General features: G+C 45.5%; 1 protein-coding gene across 4 annotated transcripts in view; it reads left to right on the top strand.

Moving 5' to 3' along the window:
* The window catches only part of LOC119433426 (zinc finger Ran-binding domain-containing protein 2), a 99,063-nt gene extending 72,963 nt beyond the window's left edge, over window positions 1-26,100 (top strand). The window contains exons 6-7 of one of the 4 annotated variants that reach the window (XM_049659256.1): window positions 20,566-20,637; window positions 26,048-26,100. In XM_049659256.1, coding sequence (XP_049515213.1) covers window positions 20,566-20,637; window positions 26,048-26,069 — 94 coding nt within the window. In that variant the 3' untranslated portion in view covers window positions 26,070-26,100. Of the gene's footprint in view, window positions 1-20,565 lie in introns of all 4 variants that reach the window. The other 3 variants (XM_037700628.2, XM_049659255.1, XM_037700630.2) reach the window with 3 other exon arrangements.
* The last annotated feature ends 447 nt before the right edge of the window (window positions 26,101-26,547 follow it).

The following is a 26,547-nucleotide window of genomic DNA, read 5'->3' on the forward strand; positions in this document are numbered from 1 at the left end:
TAATTTGCTACCGCATTCGATGCATCGCCTTTCGGGCGAAACTGCGACTTTTTTTATTCATCGCAACATCAGTGCACCGGGAGGAAATCTATTTTTCCAAATTTTTCCTCGCGGAAAACGGGTGCGCGTTACAATCGAGGAAGCGTGAGAATCGAGTAAATGCGGTAGTTGTGCTAGCCGTAGAGGCATCGTCAAACGTTCAAACCGGGCGGAACTTCGGCATCGGTCTGTCGTTGGAGGGGGCCACGGAAGATGGTTTTTGCGTGCGCCGCAACGTGCGCTCCTTCCAAAAATGCAGCATCTCTAATGCGCTGGATGGTACTGAATATAGCGCACTGTTTGAAGATGTCAGCAGTAAGGAAGATAGCGACGAGGCTAGCAGCGATGGTGACATAGAATGAGCTCGGCATGTTCAAAACACGACCTCCTCTATAAACTTCCGACCTGCTCACTGACGCCACCCCTACGGCGACGCGCGGGCCTAAAAACTGTTGCGTAGAGACCGAAAGTGCCGCCAGGTGCCGCCTGAACTAACCCCCACAGCAGACGATGCGACGTAGCGCACGTTGAGCGCACGGCGGTCCTGGCGCACTGCTGTGCACGTTATTCTGTTTGTTTTTCGTGTTTCTAACGCGTAGATTGACGGATTCACGGAGTTTAACGTCTCAAAGCAACTGTCTGGCCACGAGAAGGACCGTAGCAGAGGGCTCCGAAATAATGTTGACTACCTGACCCAGTTGCACGAGCGATTTTGCAGCGGGATCGAACGCGTAGGTAACAACAAACAAACAAAAATAATATAGAGCGCATGGCATGGAGAATGCAATCCTTATATTCATTTTCTTGCTTCATTTCGTGCAGCGCCGCCTCGTTGGCTGCTGCCAACATCCATTTACTAGTTGATACAACTAGTCCATGGGGTAATTCGTGCATGGACTAGTTGGTACATTGATATAGAAACCAGAGTTTCTGCAGCACGAATGAACAGAACATATATATAAACGACGTACACGGTCATCCGCCTAAGTCGTTTACCTTCATGACCTATAATTCCCGCTGCATAAGCTCGAGTTTCAAGATTACCTTTATTATGCTGTCCACACGGGAAAATAAAAGCGAGCGGAAGGAACGGTCGTGCTTTACGCGTCGGGGCCTAGAGTAATAGCGACCTTCTAAGGATGAAAGTGTGCAACTTAACTGTCGGCGTACCGCTACGTTGCTACATCGACTATTCGCGCCTACAATATTTTTGAAATGATCCCTAACACGGTTAGTTCTCACGGTTACGGCCACCGCTCGAGCTTCGCATCGGCACTGCTCCCGCGCTCTCATCATTGCTTCTGCTGTATCGTCTTAAGCTTCAAATAAAAGCGTCAGGAGAGAAACAATTCAATTCAGCAGCTCTTGCTAGCACTATACTGATCCATGGAAATGTTGTGTATACGAACCACGACCTCCTCTATAAACTTTTTTATAGAGGAGGAGGTCGTGATACGAACAGCCAAGCTTAAATGATTTAGTGCGACTAATTTTGATACTCTACCCATGAGCGCAGAGAAACTTTTCATTTTCATCAGATTTTCATATTGAAAAGGACATGCATTTTGGCTGTCTGTCCGCCACATTATACCATCATCCTTTTTTTTTTCAATAATTTTTAGATGTCACAGGGAAACTCGTGGAACGATATCCCAGTCGCGATTCTTGACCGCCGCCGGCTCGACTTGCAGATAGCGACGGAACAGTACACCATTTCCGGGAAACGGTGTTACTGCTACCGTACCCTAATGCTGTTGTTGACTGTGCAGTCGCTAAGTGACACACGATCAACTCCGAATGCCACAAAGGCAAGCGCCTACCACACCAACCGAAGAAGCAGACCACGCGGAGCACATGCGGCCACAGCACTGATTGCGAAGCGATAGGGGTAAGTGGTGGCGCCACGGCATGCGGTGGCAGTTTGGCGAAATAAAAAAAACAAGACAAGCAAAAGCAAATCTGGCGTCAGGGGGAGCGTCGGCATGAGCAGGTCGGAAGTTTATAGAGGAGGTCGTGGTTCAAAATTAATAAATGGTGTTTCATTTTGCGAATGCTGTCCTCGCTTTTTCGTTCGGCCTACATTCGAGGTAAGTTTTTTTTTTTTTTTTCAGACTTCGAACTTTTGGGGGATCGGCTTAGAATCGGAGTCGGCCTAGGTTCGAGTAAATACGGTACATATCTGAAGAACCATTTGGAAAGTTGCCCCAGTAATGCCTCGTATTTAAGCCCAGATGCACAAAACCAAATTATACAAATTTGTGGTGAAATTATCAAAGAAAGCCTAGTTTCAAAAGCAGGCTGCTTCTCTATACTTCCTGACGAAATGACTGACATCGCTGGAATCAAACAGCCTACTGTTTGTGCAAGGTACCTAAACAAGGATTCCAACGACATCGAGGAGTGTCTAGGTTTTAACACCGGAATAGATTCCCGCTCTCATTGCAACTGCAGGTTCTATGTAAATGTGTACAAACTCCTGCGATTCTAGTCACCCTTCCAGTGACCACTGCCAGCGCAAAGAGAATATTTTTTAACAAGAGTTTACTAAAAATCTACTTGCGCTCTACAATGTCTGTGGAACGCATGGTTAGGCTGGCGCTTCTATACACCCACGGAGACGTCGGCATCAACGTGTCCGAAGTCATTGACCGCTTTGCTCAACTTCCCTGCCGAGAAAAGTTTGTCCTTTAGATAGCGAAGCAGCAAAAATCAATGCAAATAAAAATCTCTGTTCCTTAAGGTCCATAAGCTTGTAATTATGAAAATGTACGACTGTTCGTTAGCTTTTAACGCGGTGTAAGATATATACTCTTTAGGTGGGGACACTCGCGAGGCGCGATCGACCAGATAAAGTAGCAACAGCGCGCGTCAATCGGTCAGGTGCCGGCAGCGGATACCTATCGGCGGTACGAGGCAACTTCAAGACAGAAAAGGTTTTATCTACAGTTGCTATAGCAACCGGGCGATTCGCGGGAAATCCGAAATGGTTGCGCGACGCGTGAAAGTAGGTCACCGTGGTGAGGGGCGCGAGGGAAGAGGGCATCGCCTTGACGGAGCAGATACGGCGGCGCGATCTCTGGTTGCTTGTGTTATGCGCGCACTCCATGTCCGCGAAAACTTTTGCCTGCGTTCTAAATGCGCCTCGGTAAGGCCCACCGTGACAAGGCCAAATCAAAACGTGCCAAGTGGCGTTCAAACTCGTAAGGCAAGATTCACAGCACGGGACGGATCGCCGGTTTATACTTCGGACGAGCGTGACGTGGCTCATTGCAGCCGAATCACGTCTCACAAAAGGAAGCCGCTGACGAAATGCTCGCGGCATGATTTGTTGAAGCTATAGCCATGTCTCTGATTAAGTGGTCTAACCCGTCGTGTGAATCCGGCTTAAGAAATGCTTAGAGGCCCTCCGAGTTTGTGGTGTTGAAATGTTAGTAGCTGTTATTCGCTCGCCTTCCGTCACATTATGTTGCTTGCGTGCTGAGCCGCGTTCGCTGACCAGGTTTTGAACATTGCCGTCTGCAAAATGGACTTTAAGTGGTGAGTAGCCATGTGCGAAATCTGAAGAAACAACGAGACTACACAGCAAGCGACGATGGGCAGGAAATGCTTCGTTAGCGGTTGCAAGTCAGGTTTACAGACCTGCAAAGAAAAATCAATTTTGTTCAATGTTCCTTCTGATCCAGAACGCCTCAAAGCATGGGCTCAAGCGATTCCTAGGAAGGACCGTACGCTCAGCACAAAGGATGTAGTTTGCAGCAAACATTTCACAGACGAAATGATATTGAAGAAAAGATACTTCTCAGAGCTAGGAGGAGAGATCCTGCTTGACGTGCCAAAAAGAAGCCTTCTTTCGGAAGATGCAATTCCTTGTGTTTTTCCTTCTTCTTCCGCACATCCTTTACCGGCGTCAAGGAAAAGAACATACCCTAGTACGAGACACTCACCACCCCCACCAAAGGCAAGAAACAAAGACTGCAAGACTGCAACAGCTGCCACACCTCAAGAAGATCCTGCAATGGTTTTAACGCAAGAGGAGGACAGCGAAATATCCCCTGAACCAATGTGCAACGAAACATCCAAAAATGTGTTCCTGAGAGGAAACTCCACCGCTTCTAGTGGACTGTTTGCAGCAGAAACGTCAGCAGGGAAAGAAGAACAGGAGAACAGACGTGAATGTTCAGGAGTGTGCTTAGACCCCTCAAACGCCCACTTGCCAAACAAACTCTGAATGGAACCATCACACACTGTGTGACTCCGGCCTACACTGCTTTCATTTTATACAAGCTGGATTGTCGTCATCTAAGAATCCACTGTCAGTCAAGATTCTCAATGTTCAGCAAGTCAAGGATGCGACTTTCACTCTGAGTACTTTCGCACTTGGTCGAAGAGTTGATTCAGCGCTTATTCCGGAATCATGTGAATTGCGCTCTTCCGGTGACTGGAGTGTTGTGAGTGAAGTCCTCAAAGATTTTAGTGAATTGAAACTCTGTTCTGGAGGACCACCACAGGAGAAATACGCAGACGTGTACCTGGAGTGTGGCTACGTGGATGCAACTGGCGTTTGGCGTCACAACCGGTGCTCCATTCTTCAAGCTGGAGAATCACCCTGTACTTATTGTAAGAGGCTCAACAATACACTCCGGATGCACAAGTACAGGAAGGAGAAGCGCCGAGAGGAAAAACGAATCAGAATCCCATTGAAATCAATTGTGAAAGAAAAGGTAAATGCATTACGAAGACAACGCATTAACTGCTATAGGTCTAAGATGCAAGCGTTGAAGACTAAAAGAAAGCTCTTTCAGCAACTATTGTCTTGTCGTGACAGATTGAAGATACTAAGTGACGACTTGCTTAGCGAAACACTCACGGAAGCAAACCTTTCAGAGGCGCAGCAAATGCTAGTGAGAGAGTGCGTGGAAGCAGCCCGACACCAGTCAAAAAAGGGTAGAAGGTACACAAATAACTGGCTCCTGTTTTGCCTTCTACTACACATTCGCTCACCGAGCGCCTGTAGGTTTTTTAGAGAGAATGATGTCCTCCCCCTGCCGTCAGTGAAAACCATCCGACGCTACATATCTCGTGTGGATATGAAGTGCGGCTTTGACAAATACTTTTTCTCAGCGCTGAAAAATAAGTTGCAAACGAAGCCGACATTCTCCAGGCATGGAATGCTGTTGATGGACGAGATGCAAGTGAGACAGTGCAAGCGGTTCAACTCTAGGACTTTGACTTATGATGGCTTTGTGGATCAAGGCGAACAGAGCATGGAGTCACCAGATTTGGCCGACCATGCCCTTGTGCTAATGTTCTGCCCGTTTACCGACAGCTATGCGCAGCCTGTGGCAGTTTTCGCTTCCAAAAACGCCACGCGAGGTACGGTGCTGTGCCAACTGCTTTTGCAAGCGATTGTGCTCCTTGAAGAAGCTGGAGCAATCATTGATGGGGTCGTGTGTGATGGGGCAAGCACAAATTGTACCATGTGGAAGCATCTTGGTGTCTCTGGTGACATGGAGAAAGGCAAGCATTTCTTCGAACATCCTCTTGATGCTGAACGAAATGTGTACGTGTTTTCAGACGTTCCGCATTTGTTTAAGTGCATCAGGAACAGGCTGCTCAAGCAAAAGTACCTGAAGGTGAATGGAAAGTGGGTGAAATGGTCACACTACGTTTCTGTACTCAAAGAGGACGAGGTGCACCATGGAGGGCTCAAGGTGTGCCCGAAAATTACTCAGCGTCATATTTACCCATCCAACATGGACAAAATGCGCGTAAAATTCGCGACTCAAGTTTTCAGTTTATCCATGGCTGCTGGTATAAAGTATTACCGTGAACAAGGTAAAAGCAATCTGTCAGACTGTGAGGGAACCATTGAGTTTACAGTGCGACTAAATGATTTGTTTGACGCCTTAAATCGACGGTACCCGGCAGAAGGAATAAAGCAAGGCAGCAGCGACATCACGGTCTTGAAAGAAGGCTTGAAATGGCTGAACGAATGGGAGAAAGAGCTTTCCGATGGGTCGATTACTAAAGACATGTTTCTGGCAAGGACGACGGCTGAAGGCCTTCGCGTCACATTGAAGTCCACAATTGATATTTGCCAGCATTTACTGAGTAAGTGCAGCTTCCGATACGTTCTGACCGCTAAATTGAATCAGGACCCGTTGGAATGCTTTTTCGGGAAAGTTCGGCAAGCAGGTGGTGAGAACGATCACCCTGACATGCCTACATTCCTGCAGTTGTATAGAACGCTCAGCATATACACATTGCTAAAGCCACCCAAGTTCGGAAACTGCGAAGCTACAGAAGATGCCCCTATTTTGGATTTCGCTTGCTTCAAGTCAATCTTCAAGGGCGAAAAAAATGCATCTGAAAAGCAGCTCGAGGAAATACGCGCCAAATTGGATGGACTCATTGACACCGAGTCATGGGAATGTGAAGATGTTTTCCCTTCCAATTCGACCGCAGCCCAAAGTGTCGACTGTATAATTTACTACGTCTGTGGTTACCTGAGCCGGAAGCTTCGGTCAATGTTCTTATGCTTAACCTGCAGGCGGTCACTCACCGTGACTTCATGCGTTGCACTGGAAGCTGCTCTCACAAACTTGAAGACGAGGGGAGGATTGACCCACCCAAATCACAGGCTCTACTCCTTATTGAAATCCGCGGAAGAGTATTTCGCCAGTCACGCAGACGACCCTCACGTGTTTTGGGACGTGATTGAGCATGTCACTGACCAGCGGTTAACATTTCCGTGCACTGAACACAAGACGGACGCAGTTTCTAGGATCCTGCGATACTACATTAGCATGAGAATGCGGCAACACTGCAAGACGCGAGGCCGAAATGCACCTAAAGAAAGCTCCAACAAAAAGAAAGAAGCAAGGCTTTGCAGTGTTTAGACTCGTCGTCTTGCACAGTTCGGCCATGCCTCGCCTTCGCGGTGGTGTCAGTTTTGTGATATTCGATTTATATTTTCTTTCTATGCCGTGTATGCGAATGAATTTTTGCTACAAGAACATTTCTTTTTCTTTTCTTTTTTCTTGTTATGTAACGCAACAGCAGCTTCCAATAAATAACAGTTATTCTGGTATAGGCGTAATGACTATTTCTTTTATTTTGTTATGTTGTGCACTCACCGTTTTTGTAAGCATGCCTCCAGTGGCGATCTTAATTAAAAGCCCACGCCCTTTTTTCAGTTTGAAACAAAAACGATTGGGCGCATCCCACGCAGAGTGGGAAGTGTTGGCAAGTGAAGCTTTCGCAGCAGTGAGATAACATGCACATTCGCCCCACTGTTCTCCCCACGGTGCTGAACTTTCCGCCATGTATTAACCATTTGAACCACAAAAATGTAATTCGGGACAACACGAAACGGTACCTAATTGACGTACGCACAGCAAGCAATTGGTCCCGGTAGCTCAAGTGGTTGCTTCGCAACAGAGGAACAATGCTTCTCGTTTACGAACAGTCACGCGCTCTCGTTCAAAGTTCTGCTTTGCTGCCAATCAAAAGCACGCGTGTCCCCCTCCCTCTTAGTGCGCTCGGAGACCCCGCAGCGAGATCGCCGATGCGAAAGCACCGAGTACCGTCACCGAGTGCGCGTAAACCAAACTCTTTAAAAAATAGAGCCGCAATACACGAAATTTTGAAAAAGCTTCGGATCAAGCACGTGTTTGTTACACGCGAACAAATAGTAAGTTGACAGGAAGCGCGAGATCCAGCTTTTAATGCCAGCATGTTTCCCATAAAGAAGCAGAGAGACCGCGCCTGCCGCATGCCTCAGAGCCATGCATGCCACATAGAGACGAGTAATCCGTAGCAGTAAGAGCATCCGTCATTGAATCCAGATTTCCCGCGAAGCGCCGGTTGCTATAGCAACATTAGATAAAACCTTTTCTGTCTTGAAGTTGCATCGTACCGCCGATAGGTATCCGCTGCCGGCACCTGACCGATCGGCGCGCGCCTTTGCTACTTTATCTGGTCGATCTCGCCTCGCAAGCAAGCCGAGAAGTGTCCCCACCTAAAGAGTATATATCTTACACCGTGGCTTTTAATATCGCAGAAATTTTTGCCGTTTATTCTAGCAGTTAGTATCATGATCAAAATTATCATGCGAATACGAAAATATGAGGACATCAATAACCAATTTCGACCGACATTGCACATTGAAAGCCCGGTCCACGCGGCGTTTCCCAACAAACACACTCGTATATTGGGTAGTTCAACTTTCCGCATCTGTGGCTTTCGTTTGTCCTTTTCTTCCCTTTTTAGCTACCTGCTCTTATTTCTTTTTTGAAACGAAGCAATACCCTCCTTTAATTTTAGGTGCAAAATAATTGTTGCTGCTGTGCAGGCAGTTGAATTACACATTTTCGTACTGATTTCTGTATTATTCCTCTATTATTCTACCCACATGGCGCTGTTGCGACCGCTGCATGGCCCGAGTACATATCACGATTTCTGCGATCATAGTTTTGTTCTTGCCTAGATCATCTGTCTTTCTGTGCGTAAAGTTACTATCTGTGACCGCACAACATGTTTGTTTGTCTTGTTTGGCGCATTATATACAGTGACGTTTGCTTAAATACGCAGATTTATTGGATACTTAGACGTATATGTATATATCTTGTTGTGAGGTTTTGTGTATACAAGCAGTGAACTTTGTTTCCAGCTACTCTTTTTTGGAATTTTAGCGAGTTGTATCTTCACATTTGTATATTCCATTCTATCTTCACATTTCTAATGTATATTTTGCAGAACTCCAACTTTTTATTTGTACTCACTGTTGCGAGTATATTCTCGGTGTAATTACAATACACGACCGGTAACAGCTGCTTCTGTGCAATCTGTTGCAACGAGGGACAGCATCATTGAGGTTTATTCCTGGCCGTTGCTTATGTGCAAAAATACATACGAGGTTCTTGAATGACAAAGATTCATCAAAATATTTGTCAACTTATTCATTTCATTGCCTTTACGTTTTTCTTATCAGCTGCATGCACTGCATTGCTGGTTTCGAACTGATATAGTTCTAAAGTTCGTGTGATATTTTCTGTACTTATTAAATAGACAAAAAAAGAATGCGGCAGCATTGATATCAGTTATTTCTGCCACAATTTTTGGGACATACCAATATATTCTTTTATGAAAAAATGCATATTTTACTTGACATTGCATAGCGTTCAATAATTCATGTGCAGCATCTAACGTACAATGGCATTGGCAATGCAGTTATTGCAACCTGAGCCCCCCCCCCCCCCCCCCGAACAAAATTTCCAGCTACGCCACTGATATTGACTCCCAACTTGTTTCTTTTCCACTATTTATAGCCATGATGACCAGAACAAACACAATGCAAGCTCCTACTTGGTAATGCACAAACTCTGTCATCTGTTCTTTGCAAATCAGTTTGACGGGCATTAATACCACGAAGTATCGCATGCTCCCTCACAACAATAAGTAGTTACATGAAAATGCATAACATTTTTAAACGATCAAAAGTGCTCAATGCAATTTTAATGCCATTTTAAGGAAATGATACTTCATGTTGACAAACTCTGGCAGTCACTCTTCATTTTATTATTTGATTTTTTATTTAACTGACCCTCAGGACCATATGGCATTAAAGAGGAGTAGTTACAAAGTAGTAGAGTAAAACAAACAAGTGCGGTTTGTTCTGGTAACATGATTCTCCTGATTATACAATGTTAGCTAATGTTTTACAAAAATAGTTTGTTTGTGATGGCTACGATACTTGGTGGTTTCATTTCTGAGATGTACGGGGGATGAAAGACTGAAAGAAAGACTTCATGTTACATGAATGAATTCCTACCTTACTGTGATGATCAATGTGGTTTGAAATGTACTGAGGCAGCAGTATGAAGTCGTCATGAAGTGTGGTGTGATGGAAAATTTTATGAAATAGCAAAAGACATGATGGAAAATTTTATGAAATAGCAAAAGACAGGTGACCTTCCGGCAATTATCTAGTGGAATAAGTGCTATATTAGTTTACATTGAGGTTTGTGGGGGTAGATCCCCAACCTGTAGCACGTGCGATCGCAGCTACGTAGGGTTAGGGCGATAGAGGCAAACGAGCGAGTCAACTCAACATTTATTGCTGCTGGCAATAAGGCACACTTGCAGAGATAAGTCCACTCGGTATAATAAGTAATAAATAGGCTTGCCTCGTTGCGTGTCATAGTCACACAAGCGAGGTCACTCACGGGTTACAGCAGGTAAAATTCGTTCTGGTAGGCTAGAGGTAGCGACGCCAGAGTGAGCGGTCTCCCTCGGTGGCGCTGTTTTATCTCTTTTTACCTTTGCAAGGAGAATGTCCTCCTCGCCCGTGAGATACCTCCCCTCTTCCCGCGAGGGTACGCGCGTTGCGGGAGGCGAGCGAGAACCGGGAGAGGGCAAAGTGCCTCTCTCTCGTGTCTGCGCCGGCTCCCGAAGCGTGCGCGAGGACGAGCGTACGCGGGAGAAGATGGGCGCGCGTGCTTCCCACAGGTTATACTCGCCGTATGGTTACAATTAGAAAGAATGAAAGTGAAGTAATAAGATAAACAAGACTGTCATCCTATATTGCAGATGCATATTCAATTTTTGAGCGAATTAGAGTCTTGTAAAGCTATAGTTTTAAAGTATAGACGGTGCTTTGGAAAAGTTGTGCCGTAAGTACCCGAGCATGTGATTAGCATTGCTAATCACGTACTCTATGCTAATGGTCCAATTTAAAATTAGTTATTTGTAATGTGTACACCGAGATATTTATATGACATGACAAAATCTAAGCGAACATTGTTAACACGGTAAGTGCTAGGATTAGAATGAGATCTGGATATGCGCTGTTCTGTTCCTTTCTTTAATTCAGCTGAAATCGTCGAACGCAGACAATATAAAACGTCAAGCAGCACTGTACGCAATACAAGTATGAGGGTAGGCCAGCATAAGTATCGTTGTCTGAAGCCTCATTCTCCTCTCTTTAGCGGCACACCAAACATAATGAGAAAACTTCTCTTGATTTCAGCTTTGGATTCCATTAAATTGATGGTTATCTGTGTTTCCGTTTCTTGTAAACTTAGTGACGGACAACATTAAGTCCACCTGACCTGTACAAAAATTGTGAGCATGTACTGCTTCATTCACCATTGAAAATAAACAATGTAAGCTTACTTGTTTGAAGTGTTTTATTGCCAGTAGAGGCCTCTTGTTCACCTGGCGAAATATTAAAGATATCTGTAGTCATGTTAGAGTAGGGTACACATGAATACCGCCCAGAAAGCGGTACCTAAACAGCCAAAACCAGCGAGCGAGCAGCGAGCGAGCAGCGCGACGAGCCCCACGAACCGCTACCGTATCGGCCATATTGCTCACTACGTAATGATGACAATAATTAAAACGGACACCGACCACGAAAGTTGAAAAAATATAATAAGACGGCGGGAGCCAAAACGTCTTATTATATTTTTTCAACTTTCGTGGTCAGTGTCCGTTTTAATTACTGTCATGCATATTCCCGACCAGACGGGTTTCCGTCCAACTCTTGACTTCAACTACGTAATGATGATGATATTAGTTTTGATTTTGCCAGTGCCATCTATCGGTCGCATACTTTAGTTCACAACGCCATCGCTATTCTTATTTCTGTTGCACTGTGTAAGGTACAGTTTCTCTTCTCTATAGGTGTTCTGGGGAAAGGATCCACTACTTTCAAAGCTGTCTCCGGAGTCGGTGTGTCTAGTGGGTTGTCATTTTCCCCACACGACGAGACATTGGCATCATGTTAACAGCGGCTGCGGCACGGGCCTCATCTTCAAAGCGGTCTGCGATCTGCGCAAAGTGCAACTATAGTGCCGGTAGTCGTGTGCACTGTGCTTTCGACGTTTATTTTGCGTTGAAGTGACAGACAGCATGGAGGTGAATTCGCTCACTGCTATTGCCACGCCTTCTCACTCCAGCGTGTTGACACCGAGTTTCCGTGGTCATCGAGCGAGATGTGTTCACGTTTACCTGTGCATGCGTGACATCTTGCTTGGTAATTTAGTTAGTAAGCGAACGTTTACAAGTTTGTGCGGCCGATAAAACTACTATCCTTAGTTCGTACAGCTGTCTACTAATCTGCTATCTCTATCGATGCTTCACCTTTCAGGCGAAACTGCGGATTTTTTTCCTTCCGCCTTCTGCCTCTGTGATCATATGTGCCTTCTCCTCAAGAGAGAGAAATTTACACTTCTTTGTTGGCGTAGCTATTTCGACTGGACACACACCACAGAAAACGGCAGCGATTGTGGTGATCCCATGCTAGGATGGCTACTGGCTAGCCACCCTACTCGTACAGTCTTGCGCAGGCACATGGTGACCACGCGTGGCTATGAATTGCAGTGGCATAAATCGGTACTTAGAATTTGAGTTTGTTCGCGAAAACCTCTTTCAAGCGAACATACGATCGTCACAGCTTTGGAAGGGCCTTCTAATTTGACCACTCAGCAGTTCGAATTTCAATTCAGTCCCAGTTTCATTCTCGAAAAGTTCGTTGAAGCAGACTTACCAAATAAAACACCTTCGTTATAGACTTTTTTGTATTACTTTCTATGGGCAGCCGACGGGGAATCTGAAAATCTTCGTTGTGGCGGAAATTTCGTTGTAGCAGCGTTCAGCATTCGTTGAAGGGGGATTCGACTTATATAGATACTTCACGAATAAACATCATGGACAGTAACATTTTTCTGTGATGCAAATAATTTTTTATGCGAATTTTCTGATGAAAATTTTTCTATGCAGTTTTTAAGCATCCCTGCAGCTAATTTTTTTAATAAACTCCGTGCATCTTCACTAATGACACAAGGTTTAGTATGTTTCACAAAATTTTCTTATTTCTTGGCTTCAGTAGTATCTTTACATTTTAGGGTTGGCAGGTCTGTAGGTGGGAAAGGAAAAATCGTTTTTCTCCGCAACCACTACACCAAATTTGATGAGGTTGGTTCCAGTTGAAAGAAAAAGTTAAAATCTCGTGACTGTTGGTAGCTATTTTTTATATAGGCCGTAAATTTTCAATTACAATACTTGAAAATCCTAAGTTTTCGAAAATGAAACTATCAAGTGTACAGCTTTGTAACTCACCAATAATAAATATTACAATTTTGTAAATTGCTTTTAATAGTACATATAAAGCGGACAAAATTAATGTATTATACATGGTTCTAAAGTATACCACTAGTATATGAGGACTTCTACAAAACCCTTGTAAGATTGTAATGAATTCAGGTAAAATATAAATTGATATATTCATTTTGTTTGCCTTGAATGCTCTAACAGTTGCAGTTTACAGAACTGCGATATCTGTTCTTGGTGCAGAGTTACGAATTTGAAAAATTTGTGCTTCCATTTTTTTTTTTTTTAACTGACAGATTTTCCGCAATCTATGTAAAAAAGTTTCAGGCTTGAAATTGAAATTCTGTTCCCAACAGTCACTAGAATTTAACTTTTTCTCTCATATGCAACACATTTCATAAAAACAAGCCCAGAGGTGATATCAAAAAGCATTGGTGCATTTTACATGTATTCGAATAGGCAGCATCAGAGTTGGGCCTGCGCTAAAGCTTCCTTGGAATGGAGTACCCAGACAAATCTTTTGCCATGTTTTTATTGCTTTATTAAATAGCCCTAAACCCAGTAATTACTTTATGAAGTCTCGATTCCCTGAGTGCACAGGAAATATTTAATAATGTTAGCTTTTAGTGTGGCCATTTCAATGTGCGCGCCAACAGTAGCACGTTTTCGTATGTAAAAAGGGTTACCTATTTCATCTCCGACACCTGCTGTGGCAGTCTCGTGGTACCGGATTCTACTGGCACATATACAGGCACTGTGGCCATGGTGCCTAAAGCCAAGTCCATTCAGTAGTCGGTGGGACAATAGGGGAAACAGCATCCCCCTTGTTTTCCAAGAAAAGCAAACCCAAGAGGGTCCAGCTTGGCAGTTTTCAGTGACACAGTTATTGTATGCTCTTCAACCACCACACCCCGTCACCTACGTTTTCGGTGACATGAGAATGTCAGTAGCCTTTTTCACATCTGAGGCAGCGCAGCACTTGAGCATTTTGGGCAGGCCGTACAAAAGGTGCTGTAATTATTCGTATGTGGTGCTCTCGAGAAATGGAGGCTTTATACCATAACTGCGGAGTCGACAGCTACTTAAAAAAGAAAAAAAGGGGGTACACCAACTTTTCGTGTCAGTACTCCTTCAAGCTCTGAGCACATTCACAAGTGTTAGTGTGGCTGTGAAGTCCATGTGCCGTTCCTGGAAACAGCAGCAGCATATACTGTGTTTATAATAAAGCATGAAATAATTATGAGAATTACTTTAGCAGTACACCCATTGTGCAGTGTTCAACATCTTCTGTACTTGGGTGCACAGGTATAGGGGTGATTGCTTCTGTGTAGATACTGCCATGCATGTGCATCACTCGTGCACAATAGCACAAACTTGTGCCTTAGCTTTTTGCTCCTGCTCCTGTTTTTACTCCTTTGGCTTGACTTACACCCTCCACCATGCAGTCGTGTTTTTCCGCGACAATCTGAAAAAGCAAACTTGAATGAGGAAAAACACAAAATTTGTTCAACTTGAGAGTTGGCGACAAAAGATAGTTTCATGCCATGTCGGTGATATCTTTTAATTGAAGGTACAAAGTGAAGCAGCCATGCTTTCGCATCAACTCTGTTCCTGCGGCTGATAGTGCCGGCAGCGGTGACCGAATGTTTCGTCCCCTTCTCGCTTCAACATGTCTCCAAAACTTGAGATTACACAAGCTCCAGCACTAAATGCACGGGAAAACAGCACCTGATACTACACCATCTCAGCTCGCCAAGTCTTTACACGTGTGGCAGCTTGCCTCTAAAACAGGGCGTGCATGCAGCCTATGCGCTTAATTATTCTGACAGCCATGCGCAGCCACGACTGCGCTAGAAAGAGAGATGCGTGCGCTTGATCACATTACCGCAAGCTCACTCCCCTCATCCCCCCCCCCCCGCCCCACTTCCCCTTGCTCGCATGGGAAAATAGTACTCATCAAGCCACCATCTTTCTCGGCTCACCCTTGCGTACTTTTGCTTGCACCTAAAGCATACAGCACACGGGGCGCTATAGGATCTTATCGAACTTGGACTTTATACAGAACATGGCGCTGCTCAGCTCTGGTGGTCACTCACGGTCTCGCGCTATGCGGCACGCGATTTCAAAGGTTGCATTTGCTAGCAGCTGCGTGTCATTCAACCATTTTACCACCTGCGTCCAAGGAAGTCTCAGTAATCCTTTATGGCGGCAGTGAAATTTTGCTATATTGAAAGCGTGTATAAACACACTTCTTTATATTGAGGTTCAATATACATGGTGTTCTATGGAAAAGAAAGTATAAAAAATTTTAATACTTTGTTGTAGTGAGAATTTCGTTATATTGAAGTTTGTTATATCGAGAACAAACGGGGATAGCCGATATTCTAGTTGACATTAAGCGGGAAAAAATGGAGCTGAGCAGGTCATGTAATGGCAGAAAACTAGGTGGGGTGATGAAGTTAGGAAATTTTCAGGCGCAAGTTAGAATCGGCTAGCGCAAGACAGAGCTAATTGGAGATCACAGGGAGAGGCCCTCGTCCTGCAGTGGACATAAATATAGGCTGATGATCAGGATGATGATGATATCGAGATTTAACTGTATATAGTAATTAGTGAAATTTTTATATTTTAACATGTTGAGCATTGCACATCATTTTGTTTCTGATTCGGATACACAAGGCCTGGTCATTGGCAGGCTATGTATCCTTGGGGGCTAGTGGTAGCTAGGTATAGGTGGCATCAAAGGCATTAGGCATGAAGCCTCAAAGACTGGCATGCTAAATTTTGTTTGAAGCGCAACGACAGAGACAAGTAGGTTAAAAACAACAAAGTAACAGAACAAGTGCTTGTCTACTTGTCTCTGTTGTTGCACTTCAAAGTTCAGCATGAACATTGAGCAACTATCCTGAATCACCATCTTGCAGCAGACTGGCCATGGCATGCCTCACACAGGATTGCTGTTTCAAATGATTGGTGCAAAGTGGGGGAAGCCGATTGGCGAGTGATATTTATTGCATGGTATTTGGCTTGGCTGGAAGCCGTTTCTGACTTGGAAACACACGACTGGTGTCCACCCAATGCTGACATGCATTTCACTTCCGAAATGTGCAATGTCCTTTTCAGTCTCTTAGCAGCTGGATGGCATTATTGTTGTGGTTTCCGATCAGTCAACTTCCATGTGAAAGATTTTTGCAATTTTTGCTGCTAACAGGACAAATTCGTAGTAGAGCAGCACATGAAAAATGTATTGTCCTGTGTATTCTTATGACTAACTCTTGTGAAAGGGCCAGGAACCCAAGCATTCTTTTTTGTTGTGTAGATATTTTGCTCAAGTGGCATTTTTCTGTAGTACAGTTTGACTGTATAACCATAATGGAGCCTTTCAGCATGAATCCATTGCTGGCTTCAAGCAATTGCACATTTTGTATAGTTATTTTGGCTCATAAACAAAAGCTATGTGATACCCATAGTGTCAGTTGAAGGCTTCAACGGCATTTGTTCAATGTAGTGTGCTACTTCACAGCACCATTTGGAAGACCAGCCAAGAAAGCCTGTAGGCCTTCGAAATTGGGGAGAACCTTTAAATATTGAATATCACATGTTAAATGTAAGGGTGTGCAAATGCAAAAATTTTCTAGTATGAGTCGAATACGGAATAATGATATGCAGATACATTTATTAGCAAGTTATACTGTCAGCAGTAAAAATAGACTTGTAGGGGTGGGACTCCCGCACCAGATGTCCCATTTTGATACAAATGCAAATCCCTGCACCGAACTGCACCATACAAAGAAAATTGATCGAAATTGCTCCACACTGCACCAGAACGGCTTCGGATTGTGTGCTCCAGCAGTGGCCATGAACAGTGAGCATATTCGTTCTCTGAAAGAGTGCAGCCGTTCACATTCCGCATACCATGCGACGGCGCTGCCTAGCTGAGGCGCAAAACGGCTGAGGGCACTGGTAGTGAACTAGGAAGGAGCTTGCTGCAGCGGGTTCAGCGCCGGTATAACATGAAACTATTCCAATCTGTTTTATTGCGATAGCAATTACATCAACACTCTAGGCGCGTTTCTGCCGTCGCCGTGATGTTCCGTATAAAGTCCAAGGGCAATAACATTGTCGCCGCACGCCGTGCCCTGTATGTGCGAGTGAAAGCGTGCGAGGGTGAGCCGACAATGGCAGCTAAATCTCACACACGCAAGGAGGCCTAAAAAAAAACTGGGAGGAAGCGCGCCGTCTTCCGTCGTATGCAAGGCACCAGGGGGAGGGGTTCTACTTGGGCGTATAGCCCCAATATTGAAATCAATCTGCGATGGGGACACATTGTGCTGGCTACTGATAGGATGCATTGTGTTTTTGCCGTTTCGCTCGCGTTGAAGCGAGAGGCAGCATGAACGCCAATTCTCTCGCTGCTGCTGCCGCGCTTCCTCACTCCAGCATTTTGACAGCAAGTTTCTGCGGTCATCGAGTGAGATGTTTCATGTCTGCTTGTGCGTGCAGACACCATGCTTGTTAATTTAGTTGGTAAAGGAATGTTTACAAGTGTACACGGCCAAATAAAGCTACTATCCCTACTTCGCATAGCTGTCTACTAATTTGCTATCGCAATCGATGCTTCGCCTTTCGGACGAAACTGTGACTTCTTTTAATTCTAAATCTGCCATTAGCCCTTTGTGATAGGTTAAAATGGCTCAGGCCTCACTCATAGGGCACACTAACAGCTGAGGGTGGGTTGCGGCTCTCTGGGTCTGTGGTGACATGTATGTATGGTGACCCACTCTGGGTCTGTGGTGACATGTATGTATGGTGACCCAGAAATTATTCGACCGCATAATTTGAGAACAATGTCCACTCTCATCATGAGCATTGGCGCGAGAATATATAGTTCGATCGTAGTGCCACCGATATTTTCGGCTTTACAGGAAAGCATGCGCCGTGCCACCGCTCGAACCACTCTTCCATATTCTAGTACGCTACAGCTACAAAGCGAGCTTCTACCGGCCCGCGTTCTGAGTTGCTTGTGGCAAGGCGAAACAATTCTATGATGTAGAAATGGCTTTAAATAAACCATAGTAGTTCATAAATCTGGCTTGTGGGTACGATCTGTTGGTGAAGCACATTTCTAGGCACTTTACCCACACTGTTGAGACATTAATGAAAAGTGTATATATAAAACATTTTTCTTATGCTATTTTTCGAAATTTCAGATGCACTATTGCAGACTGCTTGCTTTTTGTGATTGCTACCACTAATTAAAAATTTACAGGCACTATTACGAAAATTTGCATGCTCTAGACTGTTTTAATATCAGGGTAATCTGCTTCAAAATTCAGCTTAGGACGTTGCTTAAGACAGTTGCAGTACAGCGCTCGTATTGGTTTATACAGTGTTCCCTCGTGGTTTCGAAGTACGCTGCCATATTCCATTATTCCACCAAAATTCTGATTGGCCTGTTCCAAACTGCTTCAAAATGAAATTTTATCCGCTATAAATTGCTCCAAAATGCATCTGCTCCAAGCTGCTCCAAAATGTAATTTTGTCTGCTCCGAACGGCTCCAAAGCACAATTTTACTTGCTCCAAAAATTGCTCCAAAATGACTTTGGGCAGTCCCACCCCTGGACTTCCTATTTGACCCTCTTTAAATCCGAAAATGGGGTACTATCTAGCTGGTCTTGCCAAACTGTGCTTTATATCATACAGCATCAAATCCCTGTTGACTCAGAGGCATTTGGTCTTGCCCTGCTTGACCGATTGCATGTCATCAAGGAACAAGCTTAGAAGCTTGAGTAGCACTACAAAAGTAATGACAAATGAGCGGGGCAAAAGCTACGCTAGCACCCAATCAAAATGAAGGGGTGCTGTACTACTTGCTATGACCGTTGCTATGAAGGAAGAACAAGAACACAGCGAAGTCTTTTTCCTTCAACCTTCCCCTGCATGCAGGACCTCTGCAACATAGCACATACGACAAGCCCCTTCTGTTGTTTTCATGCAGCTTGAAACATCCGACTGACTCACTATGATCGAAAAAGCATGCAAAAATTGGCAGTAACAGACAACAGAAATTTTTTTTAATTGAGCTAACTGCTTATATTGCAATAACTAAAGCTGTTTGCATTGCCGTTTAGCCATTAAAAAATTTTGAAAAACTGTATGGGAATAAAAAGGGTAGTGGAAAAGGTTAATGAAATTGTTGCCTGCAGTAACCACTTGGAAAAGTATGCATACAAATCAAAGTAAGCTGGAAAAGTCCTGCATTGGCTAACTTTCTATGTATACATTTCCATTTTTTTAAACAGGCATTTTGTGGTGTCGTCAGCTGCACCCTTTTTTGTGATTATGGCATTCTGTTCCTGAGCACAAGAGGGTGGGTTTGATCTTCCGCCTTATACCAATTTATTTATTTGTTTATTTACATACCTGCATATCGCCCAGGGGACATAACAGTAAGGGGGGGGGGGGGGGGGGTCAAAACATGGTAAGATAAAGCAATATGCATGCACACACAAAGGTATAGGACGTAAAAAAAATGTTACTATAGCGCAACCAGGGCCCGATCACACAAAAAGTGACTCCAAATACATACAAGTGCATGTATGGAAGCAGAATGCAGAAGCACTTGTATACCAAGCTTTGGGTACATGTTACGTAGCCCCAGGCTGTTTAATTTAAAGGGACACTAAAGGAGAATATTAAGTCAAGCTAGACTGAAAGTTTAGGATTCTGTAATAACGAATTTGTCATTCATAATGAAAATAGAGCTTTTGTAAGCGAAAAAGATGACGAAAATGAAAAATCAGTTGTGCCATCTGTTGTCGACTATGGTACCTCTCATATGGGACGTCAGAGCTTTTGATTCGCCGTGAGCGGCTGTGATGTCTTGCATACCCGCCAGCGGCATCACTTTTCTCTGTTTTACAATCGCCGAGGCAGGCAGCAACATTTGGCAGCCACGTGCCTACTCCGGCTGCAGAGGCTCATGTGACCATATCCGGTATCCTGAACCCAAGCAGAGCCCAGAGAGTGACTAACGGAAGGGGAACACCTGCAGCCACCAAGCACCGCTTGGTATATAGAGCTAAATAAAGAGTTTACAAAAGACATAACGGCATAGAGGGAGGTCCATGGAGATGACATCAAGTCCTCTGCTTTAGAACAGGTGGTTCAAATTGAGGAGCAGCAGCAAGACTTTCAGTAACAATTTTTTACGCAGCAAAGTGATATATGGGCACACGGAATATGATGACAGATTTCTAGACGAATACTCTGCCAATCTATCATGACTTAAAATTTTCCTTTAGTGTCTCTTTAATCTGGAGTCTCCCACTAGGATCGGCTTGCGAACAAGGGCTTGTAAAATATGGCTTATATGATTGAGCAGCAGCTGACTTGGTCTTTGTGCAATGCAGCCCCGGCTCGAGTGACAAGCCAGAAGAGGAACGGCCCCGGGAGGAAAAGGCAGCGGCTGGAGGAGCGTCCAGGTCCAGGTTTGCAGCAGCTGCGCTGGCTGGGAGCATGTGCAGCTGTTGCGTGCCACTCCCATCAGTGGCCCTAGTTGCATGCAATGAGCAGGCCATTGTGGTGCAGTACACTGTACACAATATATTCCAGCAGATATTATCTCGCAATGAACATGGATGTTCATGCGATTAGCATTGAATCAGTGTAGCGACATCGTATTGCCGACACCGAAACACGTCACGCATGCAGCTGAGCTCCTCTCACACTTCCCTCTGAACATGCTGTGCTACTACCGGTACTGCTGCGAAGTCCGTGCCTGGCACGTGTGTGAATTCAGACATGATTTTCTAAATACAAAATACTACTAAAGCATCCTGAAACATGCATTTGTGATGACTGGCCACAGAACTGCATATGTTTGAGATGTGCCTCGTGAATTGACACACAGCAGGCCGTGTCATGCAGTGATGACCAAAGGTGGCTGAACCAGGCTTGCTGCGACGTGATATTGCAAATCTCAAAGCTCCCTGCCTGCTTGAAGGAACCATAGGTGACTTACCGTGACTTATATAACCTCTCGTTTTGCATGTAGAAATGAGGCAGGCAGACAGCATATGTGTCATTGAGTAGCTGTCGAGAAAGGTCAACCTTGGAACTTGCAAGGGGGAACATCGTGGTGTTCTATTCTGGGTCACCAATGTGGAAAAAATGATGTGGCTCATAGAGCGCTAAGCAAGAACTGATTTATTGCTCGCAGCGTGCACCTCTCGAGGTGTTCTCATGTGCCATCCTCCTTGTTGTCGGTGCCATGGTGCACCAGAGCCACCACACACAGTCTTTACTTCTTGCTTCTTGCTCTGCTTGTACAGTAAAACTTCATTAATATGTAGTTGGTGGGGACATGGAAAAAATATGTACTAACCAGTTATACAATGAACCTATACACCTTAACCGAAAACCACGAATTAGCCGCGGCTTACCTTTCAAAAGTGAACAAAAAGTCATCGCCACGAAAAGGGCCAATTTTCCAATAGCTGACATCATTCAAAAAGCGTGTTTGGGTCAGTGCACTTCTTCCTACTGTTACTACGCAGTTTTATAAACAGCCTAAAGTAAACAAAATTTTGCTTTTGAATTTCAATATTAAATACCGTATTTACTCGATTGTAGCGCGAGTTTTTTTTAAAAGATTTTTACTACCTGAAGTCGATCCTCGCGTTACAATCGAATACCGAAATTCAAGTTGTCTAAAAAGTGCAATGATGCACCCAATTCTAATCAACGAGTGAACCATGTGAGGGAAAGTGAAATGTGAGAGTGAAAGCTCGCGAGGGACGCACGCTTTCACGAAGAGCCAAACGCACGGCAAAGAGCAAATGCGACGTCTCCGTCTCGCGAAAGGCCCGCACAAAAGGCCATGGAAGGATGGGAGGGATGGGAGGAAACGTTTAGTTGCAGCACCAAATGTGTATCTTGCGACTGGTCACAAGGGGAACTGGCAACTCAATCTCCCACACGAAAGGAGGAAAGCTAGAAGGCAACGTGGGAGGGAGGGGGTGCGGCTTCTACTCTGCCGCAATTGCGAACTTGTACTTTGCGTGACTGCGAGCAGTGGCTAGCACCGTTTCTTGAAAGTGATCTCCACACGACTTTGACCTTTTTATGCGCTGTGGTTTCGCCGCTCAGTTTCCGTTGAAGCGATAGACCGCACGAACCTTCGCTCGCTGCTGGCCCGCACTTGCTCACGCTAGCGTTTTGACAGTGGCTGTCTGCGGTCATCTAGTGTGATCTATTCATTTTTGCTTGTGCGCCCTGACACCATGCTTGTTAATTCAGTTAGTAAGCGAATGTGCCCAAGTTTATGCAGCCGATAAACCTACTATCCTTACTCCATATAGCTCTCTACTAATTTCCTATTGCAATTGATGCGTCGCCTTTTGGGTGAAACTGCGACTTTTTCAGGCATCCGGTGGTCTTGCGTTACTTTAGCATTTTTTTTTCCCTCTTTTTTTTTCTTTTTTTGCTGGACGCAACAAAAAGTCACCCCTCGCATTACTTTTTCGATTTTATTTTTTCTTGATGGTCGCAATGAAAAGTCACCTCTCGCGTTACAAGCGCGGTCGCGTTACAATCGAGTAACTTCCGGAAGAAGCCGACTGTAGTCTGCTCACGCTCGGCTGCGGTCACCCCCGTAGGAATTAAACTTTGGCCACCCCACTTATCTGTGTCGTAGGGGTCTCGCTAATTTCGACTAATTTTCAACACTCGGCTAGCCTCAAACCACGCGAAACTTAAGGTCAGAGCACACGCATGCTTGTCAGCATGTGCTCACTCCTTGCCGCTCGTGGTTAGACGCCTTGGCAGACTTTGCTTCCTAATGATCGAGCTATTGATAGCGCTTGAAAATGCTCAAGTTGGATGTGGCTGTATCTGTAGGTCAAACTGGTGCACAACAAAGCCAGTCCGCACCACGTAGCACAGCCGACAGTAGACTCTAGCCCTGTCGAGCACAAAGCAAACACTGCGCAGTTGCACGTAGCTGCCTTCTAGTACGTAATTTAAATACTGTGGCTCGCTCTGACAACTGCGTTTGGCGTTTCGTAGGTGCCAAAATTGGAAATAGTGACGTTACATGAACATTGAAAATCAAATTTGAACTGCGTGCCATGGCGACTTTCAGTAGGCGGAGCGTTGTGGACACATCCCCGCTGCAACGTAGCCTTCGCCGAAGAAGGAACGGAACATAGAGTTTCATACAATAATTACTAAAGGGAACTCTGGCACTAGTGTCTACGGGAGCTGCAATGGGGGTGGTCCAGCCAGCATAGGAATTATGGGAAGTACATGGATTTGCCTAAACTTTATCCTTCTGGCTTCAAACGGCTTTGTGACTTTGTAAACTCGTCATTTTCAACAAAGTGCTCCGTAATAAATATTTAAATAAACGTTATTAAAATTGTCCGACAGCAGGATTCGAACATAGGACCTCTAGCACAGAAGCTCGATATTGAAACCATTACACCACGGATGCATGCATCGACAAGTGACATAAAATGCCCTTACGATTTTATCGTGTTCAAGCCAGTGCCTTGAGACGCTTGGTGCGTTCTGATTTGGCCACCTCGACAAGCTGAACCGTTGAAATTAGTAGTGATTGTGTGTGTTCGCAGCGTCTTCTGAACTTCGAAAAGTATAGATCGCCCTAAAAGTTACAAAAATGATGGCATATAAAGCGTAATAAACAATATAATAAACAACCCCTGAATACCCCCCCCGCCGGTGCGCCACTGTTTTAGCCCTGCCATAGGGGCCTTTGTCTTTGTAAAATTGCATAAAAATGTTTAGATGAAGATGGGCTGGTTCTTGGATTTCAGTATGATCAAAACTGATAGCATCGTTTTGCTGTGTTAAAAGACCTAGACGGAGTCTCCACCTTTTTGCGCTGCACCGAAGTACGTTTTCATAACAGCTTGCCCACTTACCTATGCAGCAACAGAAATGCTAGGTCAGGCAGTTAGAAATCTGGCAATTATGCCGATCGAGCAACGCGGCCACCTGGCATGACAGGATGAGACCACGAAAATAACAGGTACCAACGTGGCAGTAGTGCACCAAGCTGGGCTAGTTGGTTGAAGTTCATATTGGAAAGATTTTAACTGCGCTAGAAACAAGGACAAAAGGAGGACGAAAAAACACCACGTGCGCATGGTGTCTTTTACAGCGTAAGATGAGGATCAAGCAAGCTTAAGCTGTTATGGGCTCATTCCAATAACCGTTTCGGTTCGCATGATGCCGCCGTAACCGCTATCGCCGGAAATGCGAAAAAAGTACCCCGATTCCCGCCGGGATCGAACCCGCACCCGCTGCGTAGGAGCCAGTTACTTACCACTGAGCCACGCAAGTGCTTGCTTTTGGGCAGCGGAAAATGCCCTATAAGGCAAGCGCGCAGGGGCAGATGACCCAAGCCTCCACCAGTATGGTGGCGCCATCTAGGTAAGGTGCCTGCAAACGCAGCAGGCGCAGGCGATGAGATGCGATTCAGACGAGGCGCGCAATCAATGCAATCCCGAGCTGCCGAGTCTCCACCAGTATGGTGGCGCCATCTTGTTAAGATCCCTGCAAACGCAGCATGCCCGACATGTAAGTTGCAGTTGTAAGGCTTGATCGGGCTCAGCAGACTGCTGTGCAGAAAGGATTACAAGCCGCAGCTCGCCGTCGACGCCGGGCGGACAGTTCAGATCGTTCTCGTCAAAACGAGGCGAACAGCTCGCCGTTGACGCCAGGCGGACAGTTCAAATCGTTCTCGTCAAAACGAGGTGAACAGACTGCCGCAAAGACCCTGTTGTGCATGGTTCCCAAATTGGAGCTACTCTTGAGCCACTCCACTAGCTTATGCTGTGACTGTGCTGCTTGTGCCGCGCAGGCCTGTGACTTTTTCGTTCTCCTTTTGTCCCTGTTTCTAGCGCAGTTAAAATCTTTCCAATATGAGCAACATGGCAGCGTCTTTGCGGTTGCCACTTTTTTCGCCCAGCTTCTCCTCAAGAGTCGGTATACTATGTACATTAGATTTGCCTGCACCACCTGAACCAGTTCACGAACTGCACCCTGCCATTCGTTGCAGTGGTGTAGCAGTGGCACCCGCTGAACCACGCCGTTCGTTTGAAAAGGTGCAGGGCTGGTTCATGATTTTGCTGCAACCACTCCACTGTCGGTGCCGATTTGGTGCAGACGTACAGGTGCAAAGCGGCAGCGCACCAGATGATGCAGCACACAGGTGCGAGTGGGGTTAAAACCCCGCTACACACCTCTGATGTGTCTACGTAAGTGTTGTGTGTATTTACGCCCCAGAAGCCGATCATACTTGCAGTTCAGGACCTCTCAAACTTACGCACTCCATGCACATTAGTCGAACATAACATAGCGCCTGCACTGCGTCTGCACCTTGGCATTCGTTTTGAGTGTCGCGCTGTGCCTGCACCGCAGAAATCGAGCTGCACAATTTCTTAACTTCTCGTGAACTGCCGTGAACTGGTTCACAGTGGTGCAGGCGAATCGAACAGACCTACTATCTCTATGGCCACAATGTTTTATTTCTACATGACCTCCTCCTGCATCGTGACGCACACACCTCCTGAGAAACAAAACCAAAAACTAATTCGGGTATAGAAAAATTGTAGTAAATTATTTATGGATGCTCCGAGGCTTCCCTGCATTTTTCAAGGCTTTCAAGATTGAGGACATTCCTTTGACGAAAAAGGTTAAAAATCGGAAATGTTATGTCGGTGCTCCTTTAATCTTGTGTCAGTGATGCCATACATTCATGCTTGACTTGTGTGCTTCTCATCTTTAATGATGCGCGTAGCAGAATAATTACGTAAAGATGGAGACACAGCTGCAGCATCGCACATCTGTTTTGTGCTGCTGGCGCAGGGACAGCCGGGACTGGGACTGAAGAGGCAGGAAATAAAAGCTGCAGCAGCAGACTCCCTGGTGGCTCGTTGAACGGTCCTGCTAACGGACAACGCTGAGGGTGCGCTCGGGCTGCTGGTCTGCCTCGAGCAACAGGCAGCACCCACACGAGCCGAACAAGTCGTGCAGAGCGGCCAGCCGCTGCCTGCAGCGATTTGCGCCGTGTAACTGTCGTGGTGGGGCACGCGCACACTCTCACTGCGCTGTTTCGATTGTCCGTCCCTGACAGTCCCGGACTGCCCGAGATGGCGGTGCTTTCAGCCAATGGTCGTTGCGTATGCAGCCTCTCGGGCAGTCCTGTACAATCCAGGACGACATATCGAAGAGGCCCACTTTCTTACGTACATGGCGCCCGGCGCCGGGGGCAGGCCAGCTAGATACTTGAGCGGTCCGTCTCCGCGGCCAATGCAGAACAGTGCGTCGGCCACCGCTAGAAGCAGGCCGCGCGCAACTCCCCTGCC

This window comes from Dermacentor silvarum, chromosome 11, assembly GCF_013339745.2.
Source record: "Dermacentor silvarum isolate Dsil-2018 chromosome 11, BIME_Dsil_1.4, whole genome shotgun sequence".
Taxonomy (NCBI): domain Eukaryota; kingdom Metazoa; phylum Arthropoda; class Arachnida; order Ixodida; family Ixodidae; genus Dermacentor; species Dermacentor silvarum.